Raw genomic sequence first — 19,505 nt, forward strand, 5'->3', positions numbered from 1 at the left:
CATCACAATGTTAATTCCTAACCTGTGTCCAATAATTCAGTGAAACCAAGCCACAAGTGACAGAATATCATCCATGTAATCCTAAATCCTGACTACTTGCTATACATTTAGGGGGAAAAAAAACATCAAATAGGTGAGGAGGAGACTATGACTGGTTGCATCACAGCATTTGTTTGACCAGAAGTGTGGCAGTCCTAGGGAAACATTCCCCAAGGAAGCAAAGATATCCCAACAATGGAGCAATGCTCCAGTAAGGTAACTGGATCTCAAGAACAGAACAGTATTATTAAGAGAACATGGTACTCTAAGGAGGGAATTATAAGCTGAAGGAGGAATTGTAATCCAACACGGAGGATATAGTGCAAAAGGGAACTGATTCCCACTGGATGAAAATTTTCCAATGGCAAAAAGTCTGTTGGGACATTATATCCAACAGGAGTTGTGACATTATATTACAGTTGTATCGTCAGTGGTGAGGCTTCACCTGGAGTACCATATACAGATTTGGTCACCATGTCACAGGATGGGAAAAAGCTGCAGGAAGTTCTAACCTCAGCCAGCTCCATCAAGGGCTCTAGCCTCCAAGCGTTCAGCACACCTTCAAAAGGCATGCCCCAAAAGGGACGCCCATCACCCAGGACATGCTCCCTTCTCATAGCTACCATCAAGGGGGAGATACAGGAGCCTGAAGTCACACACTCAATGCTTCAGGAACAGCTTCTTCCCCTCTGCCATCAGATTTCTGAATGGACAATGAACCCATGAATACTTCCTCAGTATTTTTCACTGTCTTTTTCTGCACTTATTTACTTTTTATATCCACTGATTGTAATTTATAGCTTTTATTATGTATGCTGCAGCAAAACAACAAATTTCACGACACATGCTGGTGATATTAAAACTTATTCCGATTCTGAAAGACATGGTTAAAGTGGAAAGAGAGCAGTCAATATTTACCTGGATATTGCCAGGATTAAAGGGCCCGAGTTATAGGGAGAGGATGGACAGGTTAGTTCTTTATTCCTTTGGGACTAGCAGGGCAAGCATGGACTCATTGAGCTGAAAAGCCTAATACTGCTCTAATACTCCAAGACTTAAACAGAGCAGGTTACAGTGTCCCAGCCAGGAGACAATAGCCAGTTACAAAGCGATAAAGCTGTACCCAGAGGCGGGAAACACATTGGGTGGTAGGAGGGAGCTTGGGGAAGAGGAAGAAAGTTGCCCTGAAGCAGTAACTGGCCCAAGTCCTCTTCATTGCTAAGGGCAAGAACAATGCAGTTTGGAGAGAAGACCGCATTCAGGTACAGAACAATACCCCAGAATTACAGGAATGGGACCCGCTCTCAGGGCCTCATAACCGGCAGCTTTTTGATATCCCAAGGACGAGGCCTGGAAGATGAGAGCACCTTCATGGTTCCGGGTTTTTGTGACTCTGGAGACTTGCTGATTCTAGGTCGGTGCCTCTGACTGAAGCATCGCAGGAGAACAAAGAACATCGGGAGCAGCAGGTTATCTGCCAGGGGTTGCGTCCGGAGAGGTGCGCCTTTTTGATGCCGACTCTCTGGGCACAGGGCTTGGACTTTTAATATTGTAAATCAGCGAGTTGGTTGTTATATCTCCCCTCTTGCTGTGAAATAGGGAAAGCTCTTTTCTCCTTATTAGGGAGAGAGAGCGAGCCTGTGGGGTATGTCAAATTACTGGGCGAACAGGTAGTCTTTGGGGTACTGCAAGTCTGTGTCTTTATTGATGCTTTGCTGCACGCTTGAGTGCTCGGTGAGGGGTACCAATGCTTTTTTTGTTAGTGAGCGTGGGGGTGGGGTCATTGCCTTGCTGCTGCTTGTGCGTGGGAGGGGGAGCTGGGGGGTGGCTTTGGGGTTCTAATGTTTTAAATGTCATTCATTCTTGGGGCACTTCTCTGTTTTCATAGACGTCTAGGAAGAAAAAGAATTTCGGGGTGTATATTGTATACGTTTCTCTGACATTAAATGTATCCATTGAAACCTATTGAAAGGTACAGTACCAGCTGCATATGGACCTATGCTCTGGAGAGAGGACACCTATACCTGTAGTGTATTTTATACTACAGTAGTATTTGAGTAACATTGTAAATATATTCCTTGATTAAACATTGTTTGTTTACATAATTCAATATGGGTTATATGTAAAAAGTATGTGAATGGCATACATCATTATGTCACCACATCATATGTGGGTGCCTCACTAAAGAAAAAGTAAAACTAAGTAGACACACATCTCGTGGCTCCCGTGTTTTTCTTTTGATTAGTTTCTGGAGTTACAAAATATAACAGTGATGATGAGGCAGTTTTAAAATGAATCCAAGATGACTACATACCTGTTCAAGCATAGCACATTTTTTTTCTTTTCAAGGGAAGGGAAATGGTTGAATTTTTAAAAAACAAGGCAGAGGAAAGACAAAATTCACTGGTTCATAAACAGTGAGTACTGATTGATAATAATAATTTAAAAAATAAATAAAGCAGAAATGGCTGGCTACATCAGAAAAATAGACATGTTCAATTGCACATCAGATAACTGGATGATGTATACTGAATGAACTGAGCATAATTTGAAGCAAATGAAATAGCCAATGCACAACAAGAGCCAGTGGTCCTGAGTATAACAAGTGGGAAAGCATAGTTTGCTTAGAAGTTCGACTGCTCCAACAAAGACAGCTGAAATGAGCTTTGCTGATATCATGAAAGTAATGCAGGAAGATTTAGAACTGAAGCCATTGTTGATTGCATAATGCTTTAGGTTTCACGTGTGTGGCACGTGACCAAGTGGTTAAGGTGTCGGTCTAGTGATCTGAAGGTCTCTAGTTCGAGCCTCAGCTGTGGCAGCGTGTTGTGTCCTTGAGCAAGACACTTAACCACACATTGCTCTGCGACAACACTGGTGCCAAGCTGTATGGGTCCTCATGCCCTTCCCTTGGACAACATCGGTGGTGTGGAGAGGGGAGACTTGCAGCATGGGCAACTGCCGGTCTTCCATACAACCTTACCCAGGCCTCAGTCAACATCGAAAATCGATGGAAGCCGAAGAAGAAGAAGGTGGTTTCACAAGCGGAATCAGAAGGAAGGGGAGTCCAGTTCAGCTTATGCAGCTGCATTGAAGAAATTGTCCAAGCATTTTCAGGTCAATAATGGGCTTAATGATGCTCTGAGTGTTCATTTATTTTGTGGAATCTTTGAAGAAAGCATTCAAAAATGGCACCTAACTGAAGCAAAACTTACATTTACAAGAGCAGTTGAAATTGCTGTATCAATGGAAACAAAAATCAGAGAAGCAATTGAATTGCAGTCAGGAATGAAAATGAGCATGAACAAAATTGCAATGTCTAAACAGAAACCTGCCTGCCCAAAAAAAAATTGTGTTACCATTGCGGCTGGGCTCACATACACCAGACCAATGCAGGTTTAAAGACCAAATCTGTGGAAAATGTAATTAAGTAGGACACATACAAACAGCATGTCAGACAGGGAAGACAAAAAGTCAAGTTGTAGTTTCAAAAAGAGCACTAATCTGCATACTGTTGATGAAATTTCTGATAACGCTGAGAGTGACGCAAGACTGGGTAACCTTGCGATTCATAATGTAAAAACTAACAAGAGACAGGTAATATGGCTTACACCAGAAGGGAAGAGCAAATTAATTAAAATTAAATGGACATCGGGTTGGCTGCTTCAGTCATTCCAGAAAATGAGCTTGAACGGCACTTCAAAGATACTGAACTGAAGCCTGCAGATATCCAACTAAGAACTTATACTGGAGAAAGGGTAACTCCTGTGGGAATGGCACTCACAACAGTGAAATACAACAACCAACAAGTCATATTGGGCTTATACATGTTAAAAACAGGAGGGCCAACATTGTGGGGCTGTGATTGGCTGAGCCAACTACAACTTTATTGGAGCTCCATCCATCATTTGCAAGTTTCATCCCTTGGAACAGAGTCAACTGAAAGTGAATTAAGAAAGTTACTGGATGCTGCCACAGCAGTGTTTAAGGATGGCATTGGAAAACTCAAACATATCAAGATTAAAATGGTGTTAAATAAAAATGCCACACCCAAGTTTTGCAAAGCCTGTCTGCTTTCTTATACCATCTGTGATAAAGTAGACAGTGAGCTAGATCACATGGAGACTGAAGGAATTCTTTCCAAGGTTGAGTAGAGCCTAAGGGTAGTGCGAGTGATCTGAGTAGTCAAGAAGGATGGGTTTGTCAGGATTTGTGGTGATTTTAAGGTCACCATCAACCCAGTACTGAAAGTAGATGAATGCCCTCTGCCCAGAATAGAGGATATCTTAGTAAACTTTTCCGGAGGGAAACACATCAGAAAAGTGGACTTAGGTGAGATCCATCTACAGATGGAGATGAAAGAAAACTCTAAAGTGGTTCTCACCATGAACACCCACAAAGGGTTTTATCTCCATAATAGGCTTATGTTTTTAGGTTATGAGGACACGCAGTCCTCTTTTATTGTCATTTAGTGATGCATGCATTAAGAAATGATACAATGTTCCTCCAGAATGATATCACAGAAACACAAGACAAACCAAGACTAAAACAACTGACAAAAACACATAATTATAACATATAGTTACAACAGTGCAAAGCAATAACGTAATTTGATAAAGAACAGACCATGGGCATGATAAAAAAAAGTCTCAAAGTCTCTTGAAAGTCCCATCATCTCACGCAGACGGTAGAAGAAACTCTCTTCCTGCTGTGAACCTCCAGCACCGCAAACTTGCCGATGCAGCACCCTGGAAGCACCCAACCACAGCCGACTCGAGTCCATCCGAAAACTTCGAGCCTCCGACTAGCCCTCCGACACCGAGCACTGAGCACCATCTCTGCCAAGCACTTCGACCCCGGCCCCGGCAACAGGCAATAGGCAAAGCCGAGGATTCGGGGCCTTCCCCTCTGGAGATTCTCGATCGCACAGTAGCAGCGGCAGCAAAGCGGGCATTTCAGAAGTTCATCCAGATGTTCCTCCGTGCTTCTCACGGCTGTCTCCATCAAATCAGGACTGTGCACGGCACCTACTTAACAAATATGATATCATTTCGGAGCGGCCGCGCACACTGTGTTGCGTCGCCATCTTCTCCTCCCCTGGCTTTTGGAGTGTTTGGAGTGGCATCTGCACCTGCACTCTGGCAGAAAGTTATGGAGAGGTACTGCAAGGCTGCCCAGGCACTCAGTGTTATCTGGATGTTCCCGCCGCTGCCTGTAAGGGGTTTGTACGTTCTCCCCGTGACCGTGTGATTTCCTCAGAGTGCTTCCATTTCCTCCACAGTCCTAAGATGTACCGGTTGGTAGGATGATTGATCATTGTAAATTGTCCTATGATGAGGCTAGAATTAAATAGGGGGATTGTTGGGCAGCATGGCTCGAAGGGGCAGATGGGCCTAGTCCATGCTGAATCTTAATAAATAAAAATAACTAAATAAACATCAATGTTACTGGTGAGAATGATGAGAAATAACTCCAAAATCTCAAGATTAGAAGATTATGACCTCTGAGCACAGTGCAACAAGTGTGAATTTTTAAGCCAAGCTTCACTTACTGTGGTCACACCATTAACACACAAGAATTACACAAGTGTGCTGAGAAAAAATGGTGGATGCCCCAAAGCTAAAGGTCGTGTCACAGTTGCAGTCATTTTTAGGATTTGTCAATTACTATAACAGATTGACGAAGAGACCCTGAGTCTGATTTGGTGTGTAAAACGTTTCAACCAGTACTTGTATGGGGTAGAGTTTACCTTCATTACTGATCATCAACCAGTAATGGACACCCATCAGTGTCCATTTTCAATTCACAGAAGGATGTTCCACTAACAGCTGCAGCTGCAGCACAAATGCAGAGATAGACTTTTTCTCTTGAAGTACACAATTAAAGATCGAATTCAAGAGGGCGACTAATCATGGACATGCTAAGACCCCACACTGTCTCAGATATACATGGCCACCCAAAACAGCTGGAATGTTCAGGAGATATTCCAGATCCCCCCACTTTTACCAATGCCTAGATGAGAGTTATTGTACCATCTAAGCTAAGAGCTAAATTGCTGGATGGGCTACATGTTCAAAATGAAAGCATTGGTTCACAGCTTTGTCCGGTGGCCTGGGATAGATCAGCCAATTGAACAGCTTGTCATGCGCTGTTCAGGGTGCCAACACACCCGGAAGGTGCCAAGAACAGCGCCTCTCCATCCCTGGGAGTAGCCTGCAATGCCCTGTCAAAGTGACCCCTCCCCAGGAAAGATGTTATGCCAAAGAGTAAGAAATCCTCCATGGCAATTAAAACTGAATTGGACAATTTAAAATTGACTATGCAATACTTTACATATTTGAGTTGACATGCATTCTATATTGAGTTGGAGTTTATATCTAAACAGGAAGGAGTGTAGTGTATTTAATATTTAAGTAATACATTGAATATATTGTTTGATTAAGCATTTTTTATTTACATAATTCATTATGGGTTATATGTTAGAAGTATGTGAATGGTATACATTATTATGCCACCATGTCATATCTGAGCTCCTTACTAAAGAAAAAGGAAAGTAAAACTAAGTAGACACGCATTCCCCTCCTCCCTCCCACCCCCAACTCCAGTGTTTTTCTTTTGATTAATTAGTTCCTAGAGTTATAAATCATAATGGCACCCAGGACAAGGAACAATGCACTAGCAATAGTAGCTATTCCCGAAGGAGAGGTACCACATGCCACAGAATCACCACCTGCAAAAGGCTCATTGATTTAGGAAAAATAACTTACTTGGAAGATATATGGAAATGATACACAGAATCGGAAGTTAACTTACTGGGGAACAGTTCTGTACACTGTCCCATCAATTCCAACAGTCGTTCTGAGTCGTTTCATCTTCCTAGTGCTTTTCAAATGTATCAAAATGGTAGCCAGTGCGGCTGCACAAAGACTGATTGAACGAGATATTACAATGGAACAGACATGTTGCAAAGCCTTGCAGTTTAATTCAGAAGGCTGAAGATCCAGGTCTGTCAGTATTTGCATAGAGCTCTCCATCCCAGAATTGGGGCTAAAGGACGACACAAAAATAAGAAGGGTCACATCCTCTGGTGCTGTTTGTTGTGTAACAGTATGAACTACATTTAAGCATGGAACAAACTCCAGGATAGTCAGTTTTGTCTACTTGCCCAGTTAGTCCACATCAATACATAGAAACCATAGAAACTACAGCACAGAAACAGGCCTTTTGGCCCTTCTTGGCAGTGCCGATCCATTTTCTGCCTAGTCCCACTGACCTGCACACGGACCATATCCCTCCATACACCTCCCATCCATGTATCTGTCCAATTTATTCTTAAATGTTAAAAAAGAACCCGCATTTACCACCTCATTTACCAATACAGTTGAAGTTTGTACTTCCCCATCCATGTTGTATGGGTACAGTCGAATTAGATAACACAGATTATGTGGGTGTACACTCCGTGCACAAATATGGCTCATTAATTTTTTTCCACATTGCACAGCAATGACACTCAAAATCTTTTCCTTCTAAATGCTCCAAAAGATGAGAGTACAGATATTCCATGAGTGTGCATCTCATCTACTGTACGTAGCAGAGCCAGACCCATCACAAATCCTTGGTTACTGTAAATAAACTATAGCCTTCAGCATCTCTTCACAGGCTTGGCGTGGACAGTGACAACTTTCTGCTCTATGCTCCATAACACCTGTTCAGCCCTAGTTCTCTCCCTTCAGGCTGTACAATATGAAAATTCTTAGTCAGGAGTCTGAGTTCTAGTGACCACTATGAGAAGGCCGGAATGCTTTTCCATCTCTCTTGCCCCAAGGTTATAGACATTCAAAGGTTGCTTACACAACTGAGTGGCTTACTAGGGCATTTCAAAACCAATTCCTTTTTTTATTTATGCATTCACAGGTTATGGACTTCACTAAAAATGTCAGCAACTTTTATTCATCCCTAAGTGACTATAAGACCCTCCTCATATTGAACAACCATGGCACTTCCCATTACTGCTGATTTCCAGGATTCAGTGATGAAAAAGGAATGGTGATGGATTTCCAAGTCAAGAAGATGTCGAGGCTCAGGAGAACCTGTAGGTGAGGATACCCGAGCTGCTATACATTTTACAGTTCCTGCTTCAGGGTTGGGCATGACTTGTTTCCACTCCTATTCTATGGGTTGTGAGGTGGCAGAGGAGACCAATGAGGCAACCCCAAACTGTGCCACAGATGAGGGAGGGGGTTCTTGACAAATTGGATGTATAGGCCATATTAGAGAAAGCACATATTTTCTGCCTTTCACTTTGCATTTTTCAGTGGTATAGGAAGGATGTGATTAAGCCAGAGAGAGCACAGAAAGGATTTACAAGGATATTGCCAGGACAGGATAACTTGAGTTATAAAGAGAGGCTAGATAGGCTGGGACTATTTTCCTTCAAGTGAAGGAGGCCGTACAGGAACAGGCCATTCGGCCCACAACCTTGTGCTGAACCAGCTAAAAAGTAAATCAAAAACACCCAAACACTAATCCCTCCTACCTACACCGTGTCCATATCCCTCCATCTTCCTTACATCCATGTGCCCATTCAAACATCTCTTAAAAGCCTCTAATGTCTCTACCACCATACTAGGTAGTGCATTCCAGATATCCAGAACTCTGAGCAAAAAAACTTACTCCTCATATCCCCCTTGAACCTAACCCCTCTATGCTTCAATGCCTGGGAAACAGATACTCTCTGTCCACTCTATCTATGACTCTCAGAATCTTGTAAACCTCTGTCAGATCTCCCCTCAACATCCGATGCTCTTGAGAAAACAACCAAGATTATCTCGCCTCTTGTGATAGCACATGCCCTCGAAACCAGGCAGCATCCTGGTAAACCTCTCTGAACCCTCTCTAAAGCCTGAACATCCTTCCTATAGTGGGGTGACCAGAACTGTACACAATATTCCAGAAGTGGCCTAACCAGAATGTTTAATGAAGTTGTATCGTAACCTCCAGACTTTTGACTCAACGTCTCCACTAATAAAAGCAAGCATTTCATAAGCTTTCTTTACCACCTTATGACCTGTGCAGCCACTTTCAAGGGGCTATAAACTTGGTTCCCAAGATCTCTCTGCTCAGCAACACTGTTAAGGACCTTGACCTTAACAGCACACTGTCTCCTTGCATTTGCCCTACTGCAGTGCAACACCTCTCACTTATCCAGGTTAAACTCCATCTGCCATTTCTCAGACCATATCTGCAACTGGTCTATATCATGCTGTATCCCTTGCCAGTCTTCTACACTGTCCACAACTCCACCAGTCTTCGTATCATCTACAAATTTACTAACCCCACCCATCTGCATTTTCTCCCAGGTCATTTACATAGCAGAGGTCCCAGCACAGATCCCTGCGGAACTCCGCTGATTACAGACCTCCAGCTCAAATAAGCCCCCTCAGCCAGTAACCTCTGTCTTGTATGCACAAACCAGCTCTAAATCCAAACAGCCAATTGGCCGTGGGTCCCATGCATCTTAACCTTCTGGATTAGCCTCCCATGAAGGACTTTGTCAAATGCCTTACAATGTAGACAACATCTACTGCACTACCCTTATCAATCTCTCTTTTCACCTTGTCAAAAAACTCAGTCAAGTTGGCAAGACATGCACAAAGCCATGCTGTCCCTCCCTAATTATGCCAAATGCTCAATTAATCCTATCCTGAACAATCTTCTACAGGAATTTCCCTACAACTGACATGAGACTCACCAGTCTATAGTTCCCAGCATTTTCCCTTGTTCCTTTCTTGAATAGAGATATAACATTAGCCACTGGCTAGTCCTCCAGGACCTCATCTGTGGCTAGAGAAGACACAAAGATACTGGTCAAGGGACCAGCAATCTTGTCTCTTGTCTCCTTCAATAACCTGGGGTAAATCCCATCAGGCCCTGGGGACTTACTCACGTTAATACTAGGAGGCCCAACTCTTCCTCTTCCTTGACCTCTAAACTCTCTTACGTATTCATACATTTGGCACTGATCTCCTGGTCCTCCATATTCTTTTCCTTGGTAAACACAGAAGCAAAATATATATTATGTACCTCACTCACATTCTCTGCATCAATGCAAATGTTCCCCCCCCCCTTTATCCTTGAGTGGTCACACCCTCTCCCTAGTTATCCTTTTACTCCTGAAGTATGTATAAAATGCCTTGGGATTCACCTGAATTCTACTTGCTAAGGACTTTTCATGGTCCGTTCTAGCTTTCCCAATTCTTTTCTTTAGTTCCTTTCTGGCTTCCTTATACTCTTCATGTGCTCCGTTTAATCCTGACTTCTGAAGCTTTATATACTTTTCCTTTTTCTTCTTGACCAAATTCATCACCTCTCTGGACATCCAAGGTTCCCTTACCTTTCCATTCCCATCCTTCCTTCTAACAGGAATGTAAGTTACCTGTACTCCGTGCAATTGATCTTTAAACACCCTCCACATGTCTAATGTGTATTCTTGAGGACATGTCTAATGTATTCTTGAGTTCTACCCAAATGGACTCAGTGTTTGATCCCTCCATTATGTCTCCCCTGAGTGCATCTATGATATTGTTCCTGATTAGTAGTGCCACTCCATCCCCTCGTTTACCTCCTTCTCTCTTTTCTAAAACTTCAAAAACCTGGTACATTAATCACCCATTCCTGCCCCCTCTCTCAAACAAGCTTCAGTAATGGCTCCAACATTGTAGTTCCTTACTCTAAGTTCATTACCCTTACCCATAATACTCCTAGCATTAAACTATACGCACTTCAAACTATTCAACCCATCATACCTGTCCTTTCAATTTTGCTTTTCAACACTTTCCCTGACATCAACCTTCTGGTCTGATCCTTCCCTTACTGACCTGGGGCTCTGGTTCCCAGCCCCCTGCAAAACCAGTTTAAACTCTTCCAAGTTGCATCAGTAAACCTCCTGACCGGGATATTGGTTCCCCTCCAGTTCAGGGGCAACCTATCCCTCTTGTACAGGTCAACCTTTCCCCAGAAAAGGTTCCAATGATCCAAGAACTTGAAACCCTGTCCCCTGCACCATCTCCCCAGCCACTCATTCATTCGTGCTATCACCCCATTCCTACCTGCACTAGCCCTTGGCACCAGGAGTAATCCAGAGATTATAACCTTGGAGGTCCTTCTCTTCAATCTTTCCTAACTCTATATTCTCTCTGCGTGAGACCGCTACCCCTTTTCTGCCTGTGTTTTTGGAGCCAATATGCACCTTGACCTCTGGATGTTTCCCCTCCCCCTTGAGAATATCCTGCAACCACTCTGATACATCATGGACCCCAGCACCTGGGAGGCAACACACCATCCTGGTGTCTCTTTTGCAGCTACAGAATCTCCTTTCTGTCCCCCTAACAACTGAGTCCCCTATAATACCACACTGCCTGATTTCATCCTTCCCTGTCGAGGCCCAGAGCTGGCTACACTGCCACCAATGTGGCTGCTGCTGCTGTGATCTGATGGGTCATCCTCCCCAGCAGTATCCAAAGGGGTATATTTCTTGCAGAGGGGAATGGCCATAGGGGAACCCTGCATTGACTACTTAATACCCTTACCTCTCTTGGTGGTCACCCATCTTGTTTATAAAATCATGAGGAGCATGGTGTAGGGGAGCCCAAAACTAGTGCACATAGATTTAAGGAGGGAGGAGAAACAGTTAAAGATATATGGAATGAGTTGCCAGGAGAAGCAGATACAATCATGACACTTAAAAGGCTTTTGGACAGTACTATGGATAGGAAAGGTTCCGAAAGATTTGGGCAAAACACAGACAAATTGAAACAGTTCAGTTAGTCAGCTTGAAGAGCATAGATATTTGGACTTGATGACTCCAGAGGGACCTTAGAGCACAAGTCTGTAGATCGTTGACAGTTGATGCAAGTGTAGGTCAAGTAGATGGGGAGTCATGCGGGATATTGAATTAGAATCAGAATCAGGTTGAATGTCATTGGCATATGTTGTAAGATTTGTAGTTTTGTAGTGGGGGTAATCATCATCATCATCAGGTGCCATGCCCAGATTGCGCTTCGACTGCCATGGCCCACACACTCTTGTTTCGGGTCAAGTGGATCAATTCATTGGTATTCATTTCCCGTTCTCTGGAAATATGGTAATTACAACATATAACAATAAAACCATAAATCACCTAGCACCCCACCAGCCTCCGTGTCCAGCACATAATTCTCCGTAACTTCCACCACCTCCAAAGGGAACCCACCACCAAGCATTCCACCCCCCCTCAACTTTCTGCTTTCTACGGGGATCGCTCTTTGCACGACTTCCTTGTCCACTTGTTCTGTCCCCCCCCCCCCACTGATCTACCTCCTGGCACTTACCCTTGCAAGTGGAACTAGTGCTACACCTGCCCACACCTCTTCCCTCACTACCATTCAGGGCCCCAAACAGTCCTTCCAGGTGAGGCGACACTTCACCTGTGTCATATACTGTGTTTGGTGCTCCTGATGTGGCTTCCTGTACAGGAAGCACAGCCAGGTGATTGGACTTTCCAAAGTGTGGTTGTTAGTTGGCACAGTAGGCATTCTTGATGGTGTTATAACAGTGGTCAAGTGTGTTGACACCTCTGGTTCCACGGGTGATATGTTGGTAGTAGTTGTTCAGAGACTTCTTCAAGCTGGGCTGGTTGAAATTTCCCACAATGATAGGGAAGGTGTCAGAAAGCACAGTTTCATGCCCACTCATTGTGTTGCTTAGCTTGTCCAGTGCCTGCCTGATGTTGGCCTGAGGTGGACTGTACCCTGCTACCAAGATAATGACGGAAAACTCTCGACAGATAAAATGGACATCATTTGACTATATGAGATGTTCCGGATGCTGCGCAGGACTGAGACAGAATGGACACATTTGTGCACCACATGAGTTAGTCATAAAGCATACTCCATTTCCTCTGCCTTTAAAAGACTGAGCTGCCCTGCCTTTGTGGAAAATGGTGAAGCCATTGCACTGTGTGTGAAATGACAGGGAATAGCCATGTTTCCATGAAGCAAAGTACGCAGCAGTCCCTGATGTCCCTCTGGTGCAGCAATTTTGCTCTAAAGCTTTCAATTTTATTTTCCAGAGACTGTAAATTCGCCAGCGGGATAGTCGGAAGTGGAAGTCTAAGGCTTCTGTGTTTCAATTGTATATATAGATTGTATTGTCCTTCACTAGTAAGGCACTGGATACATTTTAGAGATTTATAAAACCTTGGTCCTGGTAAACATACTGTTGGAAGGATGTGAATGCTAGACAGGGTGCAGAGGAGATTTCTAAGTGCGTCCACTGCTATGTTAAGATTTGAATTCATGGCCTGAGACAGTTAGTTCAGCCCTCTAGATTTCTGGTCCAGTAACTTCACAACTCTGACCTTTGTACATCTTCAAAGCTACAACTAACCCCCTCCCACCCCACCTCAACACCCAAACCAACACACCCCCTTCTCCACCTCTCCCATCAGCTGTCTACGAGTGTCAGATTCTTACTTCACAGCTGCAGCCAGATGTTGGATGCTAAACGATCCTCTGGTGAGGAGTTTTGCTGAAGCCTTCCCTTTGAACAGCATACGACTCTTAGTTAGTTTGACCAGGATGAGCCTCACCAGTTCTCCCAGGTACATAGCAGAAATCATTTTCTCAAACCTGAAAGACCACAAGAAAGCAAAAAGTTTTAAGAAGAGTTCATACCAAATTAATTTTATTGAACAGTTTTTTCCTCCTCTCATTAGTTTATAAGATATAATCCAAGGTGGCAATGATAAAAGTAAGTTATTTTTCATGCATAAAACGGGGATCTGAGAACTGAATGCTTTCAGGGAGGTGAATCAAACACTCAGTATGCTCACACATACGGACTGAGGACCCAGGCAGTCAGCTGCAGTGCTGAGACGTGCACAACGACCCACAGCAACAGCCCATGAGGGACAGGCTAGCTAACCATATTTCAAATGGCTGAGTGCATATCCATGGATCTGGTTTTATGAGTGACGGGCGCGTAGGGTTGCCAACTTTCTCACTCCTAAATAAGGGACAAAAGTAGCAGTCAAATACAGGACACTTGTGTTTACCCCGAGATAGACTACCATGACCATGAAGCCTTGCGCGGGCACCTGTGTGCACATGCATGTACTGATTTTTTTTTCTACAAATCGGTTTTGGCTTAATCTTCCCAATTCTGGTAAGTGAAACTACACTGTATACATTACTTCTACTTTATATAGGCTCTGTATTTATCATATCATTCCTGCTTTTACTATATGTTAGTGTTATTTTTGTTTTTATGTGTTATTGGTATGATTTGGTAGGTTATTTTTTGGGTCTGGAAACGCTCAAAAAATTTTCCCATATAAATTAATGGTAATTGCTTCTTCACTTTACGCCATTTCAGCTTATGAACTGTTTCATAGGAATGCTCTACCTTAGTGGGGGAAATATAGGACAAGGGCGGTCCCGTATGGGACAAACCAATTTAGCCCAATATACGGGATGTCCCAGCTAATACGGGACAGTTGGCAACCCGACTGGCATGTGATGACACCAGCAAAGCCCGGATGAGGCCACACAGACACCTTGTAGTAGGGAGATTTTCATTTGGCTGCTATTTTCCACCCCCGGTGACAGTTATCCTAAAGGTTTCAGAAGCCACAGCACAGTAGTGGCTGAGAAGGCTTGCCTCATTTTCAGCTACAACTTTGAATACCTTGGAGGATATGACTAAAGGAAAAGGAAAGGTTTGGGTCTATGCTGCAGGAGCATTGGGAGGTGGCACAGTGGCCAGAGCAACGCTTTACAGCACTAGTGATCACCGATCTGGGTCCAATATCTGCCACTGTCTGCAAGGAGTTGGTACGTTCTCCCCGTGAACGTGTGGGTTTCCTCCGAGTGCTCGGGTATCCTCCCACCTTCCAAAGCGTGTGCGGTTAGGGTGAGAGTCAGCGAGTTGTGGGCATGCTAAAGATTAGATCAGCTTCACTCATCACGTGTACATCGAAACCTACGGTGAACTGCATCGTTTGCGTCAGATCAAACCAGTGAGCAATGTGCTGGGGGGTGGGGACAGCCCGAGAGTGTCGCCACGCATCAACGTAATGACTTTCTAACCCCAACCCGCACGTCGTTGAAATGTGGGAGGAAACGGAAGCACCCGCAGGAAACACAAACGGGTCACGGGAACAACATACAAACTCCTTACAGCCAGCGGCAGGAATTGATCCCCAAACGCCGGTCGCCGGCACTGCAAAGTGACTGCATTAACCGCTTCACTACAGTGCTACCCACACTGCGCCGGAGCATGGTAACTCTTCGGGCTGCCCGCGACACAATCCTCGCACTGTGCTGTTTGGTGACATAACAGACACATTTCACTGCATGCTTCGATGTGCGTGTGGCAAATAAAGTTATCCTTTAATCTTTAGTATGTATTCAATGTGAAGAAGGTGAAGAACCTTTGACCAGTATATGGAAAGGCACTCATGCGTCAACTGTCTTTGCTCTTGTGATAGAAAATGTCACAACAGCAGCAGCCCAGCAATCTAGTGTCAATGGGCTTAGAAACCTCGAGTTACGAGACCTGCACAGTATTTGCATCTGTTACTTAAGTTGGGAATTTGCTGTGGAACATATAGTGCCTTGTAAAAGTATTCAGCCCACAATCCTTCGGTCACATCACATAAATGAGTATTACAACTAGGGACTCTCATCAGTTTAATTGAGGATTTTTATTTGTGAATCACATGCTCCTTTTTGCACAATAGAACACACATACCCCCAAAAAAACAGAGAAAATTGTAAAGCATGAAAACCTGAAAATTCAAAACCTGAGATGTCGGCACTTAATAGGTAGTCACCCCCCTTTGCTCAGTATGTGTTGAACCACCTCTCACAGCTACTACAGACAGCAGACTTTCTGGATAAGTCTCTATTAGCTTTAACACAATGTGATAGAGCAAGATTTGTCTGTTCTTCCTTGCACAATTGCTCAAGTTGTGCCAGGTTAGTTGGGGAGTCCTAGTGGACAATAATCTTGAAGTCCTTTCAAAGATGTTCATTTGGGTTAAGGTCAGAGGTCAGGACTCTAACTGGGCCATTCAAGGACATCAATTTTCTTCATTTGAATCCACTCCATGGTTGTTTTGGCAGCGTGCTTTGGGCCATTATCCTACTGAAAGAGGAACTTCCTCCCCAGTTTAAGCTTTCTGGCAGAGGCTAGCAGGTTTTTATCCAGAATCGCTCTGTATTAGCAGCATTCATCTTCCCATTAATACTGAACAGATTTCCAGTCCCTGCTGTTGAAAAGCATCCCCATAGCTTGATGCTACCTACACCATATATACAGTAGGGATGGTGTTACCTGGCTGATGCACAGTATTAGATTTACGTTAAACGTATTGCTAGTGTTGAGGCCCAAAAGTTCCACTTTAGTCTCACCCGACAACTGGCTCTTTTTCCACATCTTCAAAGTGATTCTTTGCAAAGTATTTATGATGAGGATATGCTTTTGTTTTTTTAGCCATGGCTTCTCCCTTGCCACTTTGCCATAAACACTTTTTGTGCAGGGTCTTAGAGATTGTGGAACTGTGAACTCCATCTCCAGTTGCAGCCACTGACTTCAGCAGCTCACTCAGAGTGACTGTTGGTCTCACAGTAGCCTCTCTCACAGGTGCCATTCCTCTCCGGGGACTAAGTTTAGAGGGGTAGCTTGATCTAGGCAGTATGGCTGTGGTTTCATTTTTGTTTTCCCTTTTTCTTGATAGACTGCACTGAGCTCTAAGGGATGTTCAGTGCCTTCGAGATGGTCTTCTACTCCTCCCCAGATCTGTGCTTCTCTGTTATAATTTCCATGAATTGCCTTGAATGCTCTTTTGTCTTTACTTTGGTTTGGTCTTTTGAAAATCTACCATCCTGTTGGACCTTCCAGAGAGAAGGTGTATTTATTCAGGTATTGTCCAGTTTTCTACATTAACAAATGGGGTGAGTTGGTAAGGTAATATACAGTATTGCAAGCTTGGAAAGTTAGTGTGTTAATATCAAAGAAGAGGAATACTCTTTCAGCCTCACAATTTTGTTTTTTAATTTTTAGTAAATTGTTGACAGGCTTTGGAATTTTTCTTTAGATTTGACATGATGCACAATGTTTTGTGGATTAGCTCAAGTAATCCTACTTCAATATATCTTAAAGGTAGAAAATGAGACAGTAAAATGTGTAAGTAGTTGTGTAGGCTGAATACTTTTTCAAGGCACTGCATGCGTTCGCATCTCACTCCTCGCTCTGGCTCTGGACCAGCCGGTGAGTGAGGGGCAAAGGTCACATCAAAAATTCATATTTTATAATTCACTCACCAAATTGCATGCAGATTGTCAATTCTGATGCCAAGAAGACAAGGGCAACATAACCCATGGTCTTACTGCCCTCAAGAGATTAACAAATAAATAGTGATCCATCAGACCAGTTTTGGAGCTGCAGAAAACTATCCAGCCATAAAAAAGGACAGCACAGAAACAGGCCCTTCAGCCCATCTAATCTGTCCCAAACCATTTAAATTGTCCACTTCCATCGGCCTGCACCCGGACCATAGCCCTCCATGCCTCTATCATCCATGTACCAATCCAAACTTCTCTTCAACATTGAAATTGAGCGTGCATGCACCACTTGCACTGGCCGCTTGTTCCACACTCTCACGACCCTTAGAGTGAAGAAGATTCCCCTCATGTTACCCTTAAACTTTTCACCTTTCACCCTTAACCCATGACCTCTAGATGTAGTCCCTCCCAATCTCAGTGGGAAAAGCCTGCTTGCATTTACCCTACATATACGCCTCATAAATTTGTATCACATCTCCCCTCAATCTGCTGCATTCCAAGGAATAAAGTCCTAATCTATTCAATCTTTCCTTATAACTCAGATCCTCCAGACCCAGCAACATCCTTATAAATTTCCTCTGTACTCTTTCAACCTTATTTACATCTTTCCTGTGAGATAAGGCGGGAGAGGGAAAAAGGGATGGGAAATGGAAAACCGAACACAATAAATGAACCCAACAGATTCACAGGTGAAGTGTCGCCTCACCTGGAAGGACTGTTTAGGGGATGGTAGTGAGGGAGGTGGTGTAGGGGCAGGTGTAGGGAGGGCGGAACAAGTGCTATACCTACCCTACACCTCCTCTCTCATTACCATCCAGGGCCCTCTCTCACCTCATCTCACCAAACAACTTCCCAGCCCTTTACTTCATCCCTCCCCCTCCAGGTTTGACCTATCACCTGGTGTTTCTCTCTCTCCTCCCCCCCAGCTTTTAAATCAACTCCTCAGCTTTTTTTCTCCGGTCCTGCTGAAGGGTTTCAGCCCAAAACATCGACTGTACTCTTTTCCATAGATGCCGCCTGGTCTGCTGAGTTCCTCCAGCATTTTTGTGTGTGTTAACAATGGACACAGCACCAGACCCTGCAGCAATCCACGAGTCTCAGGCCTCCAGTCAGAGAGGCAACCATCTGTTACTACTCTCTGGCTTCTCCCACAAAGCCAATGTCTAAACCAAATTACTACTTCATCTTGAATGCTCAGTGAGTGAACTTTCTTGAACAATCTCCATGCGGAGTCTTGTCAAATGCCTTGCTAAAGTCCATATACACAACATCCACTGCCTTGCTTTCATCAACTTTCCTGGTAACATCCTCAAAAAACTATAAGATTGGTTAGATACTACCTACCACGCACAAAGCCATGCTGACTATCCCTAATCAGTCCATGTTTATCCCAAGTACTCATATACCTGATCCCTCAGAATACCTTCCAATAAGTTTCCCATACTGATGTCAGGCTCATTGGCCTAGAATTTCCTGGTTTATTCTTAGAGCCTCTCTTAAACAGCAGAACATTAGCTATCCTCTAATCCACTGGTACCGCTTCTGTCACTAAGAATGATTTAAATATCTCTGCAGTTCCTGCAGTTTCCAACCACTCTCCCACAGGGTCCAAAGGAACATCTTGTCAGGCTTGCGGGGTTTATCATCACCAATTTGCCTCAAGACAGCAAACACCTCCTCCTCTGTAATCTGTACAGGGTCCATGGCCTCAGTTCTACAGACTCTGTGTCTGTCTCCTGAGTAAAAACAGATGCAAAAATCCATTTAAGATTTCCCCCATCTCTTTTGGCTCCACGCATAGATTACCATTCTGATCTTCCAGAGGACCAATTTTGTCCCTTGCAATCCTTTTGCTCCTAACATACCTGCAGGCTCCCTTGGGATTCTCCTTCACCTTGTATGCGAGAGCAACCTCATGCCTTCTTTTAGCCCTCCTGATTTCTTCCTTAAGTGTTTTCTTGCATTTCTTTTACTCTATAAGCACCACATTTGTTCCTACCTATCTATACTTGCTATGCACCTCTTTTTTTTTCCTCAACTAGGACCTCAATATCTCATGAAAACTAAGGTTCCCTAAACCTG

The 19,505-nt window shown here is 43.8% G+C and overlaps 1 protein-coding gene across 1 annotated transcript in view; it reads right to left on the reverse strand.

Annotated features, from left to right (window-relative positions):
* Positions 1–19,505, reverse strand: part of LOC134358887 (hexokinase HKDC1-like) — a 112,933-nt gene that overhangs the window by 62,805 nt on the left and 30,623 nt on the right. The window contains exons 8-9 of the mRNA XM_063071496.1: positions 13,551–13,706; positions 6,853–7,086 (exon numbers count right to left, since the gene is read on the reverse strand). Of these exons, the coding sequence (XP_062927566.1) occupies positions 6,853–7,086; positions 13,551–13,706 (390 nt within the window). The remainder of the gene's footprint in view (positions 1–6,852; positions 7,087–13,550; positions 13,707–19,505) is intronic.

Source organism: Mobula hypostoma, chromosome 19 (assembly GCF_963921235.1).
Source record: "Mobula hypostoma chromosome 19, sMobHyp1.1, whole genome shotgun sequence".
Classification (NCBI taxonomy): domain Eukaryota; kingdom Metazoa; phylum Chordata; class Chondrichthyes; order Myliobatiformes; family Myliobatidae; genus Mobula; species Mobula hypostoma.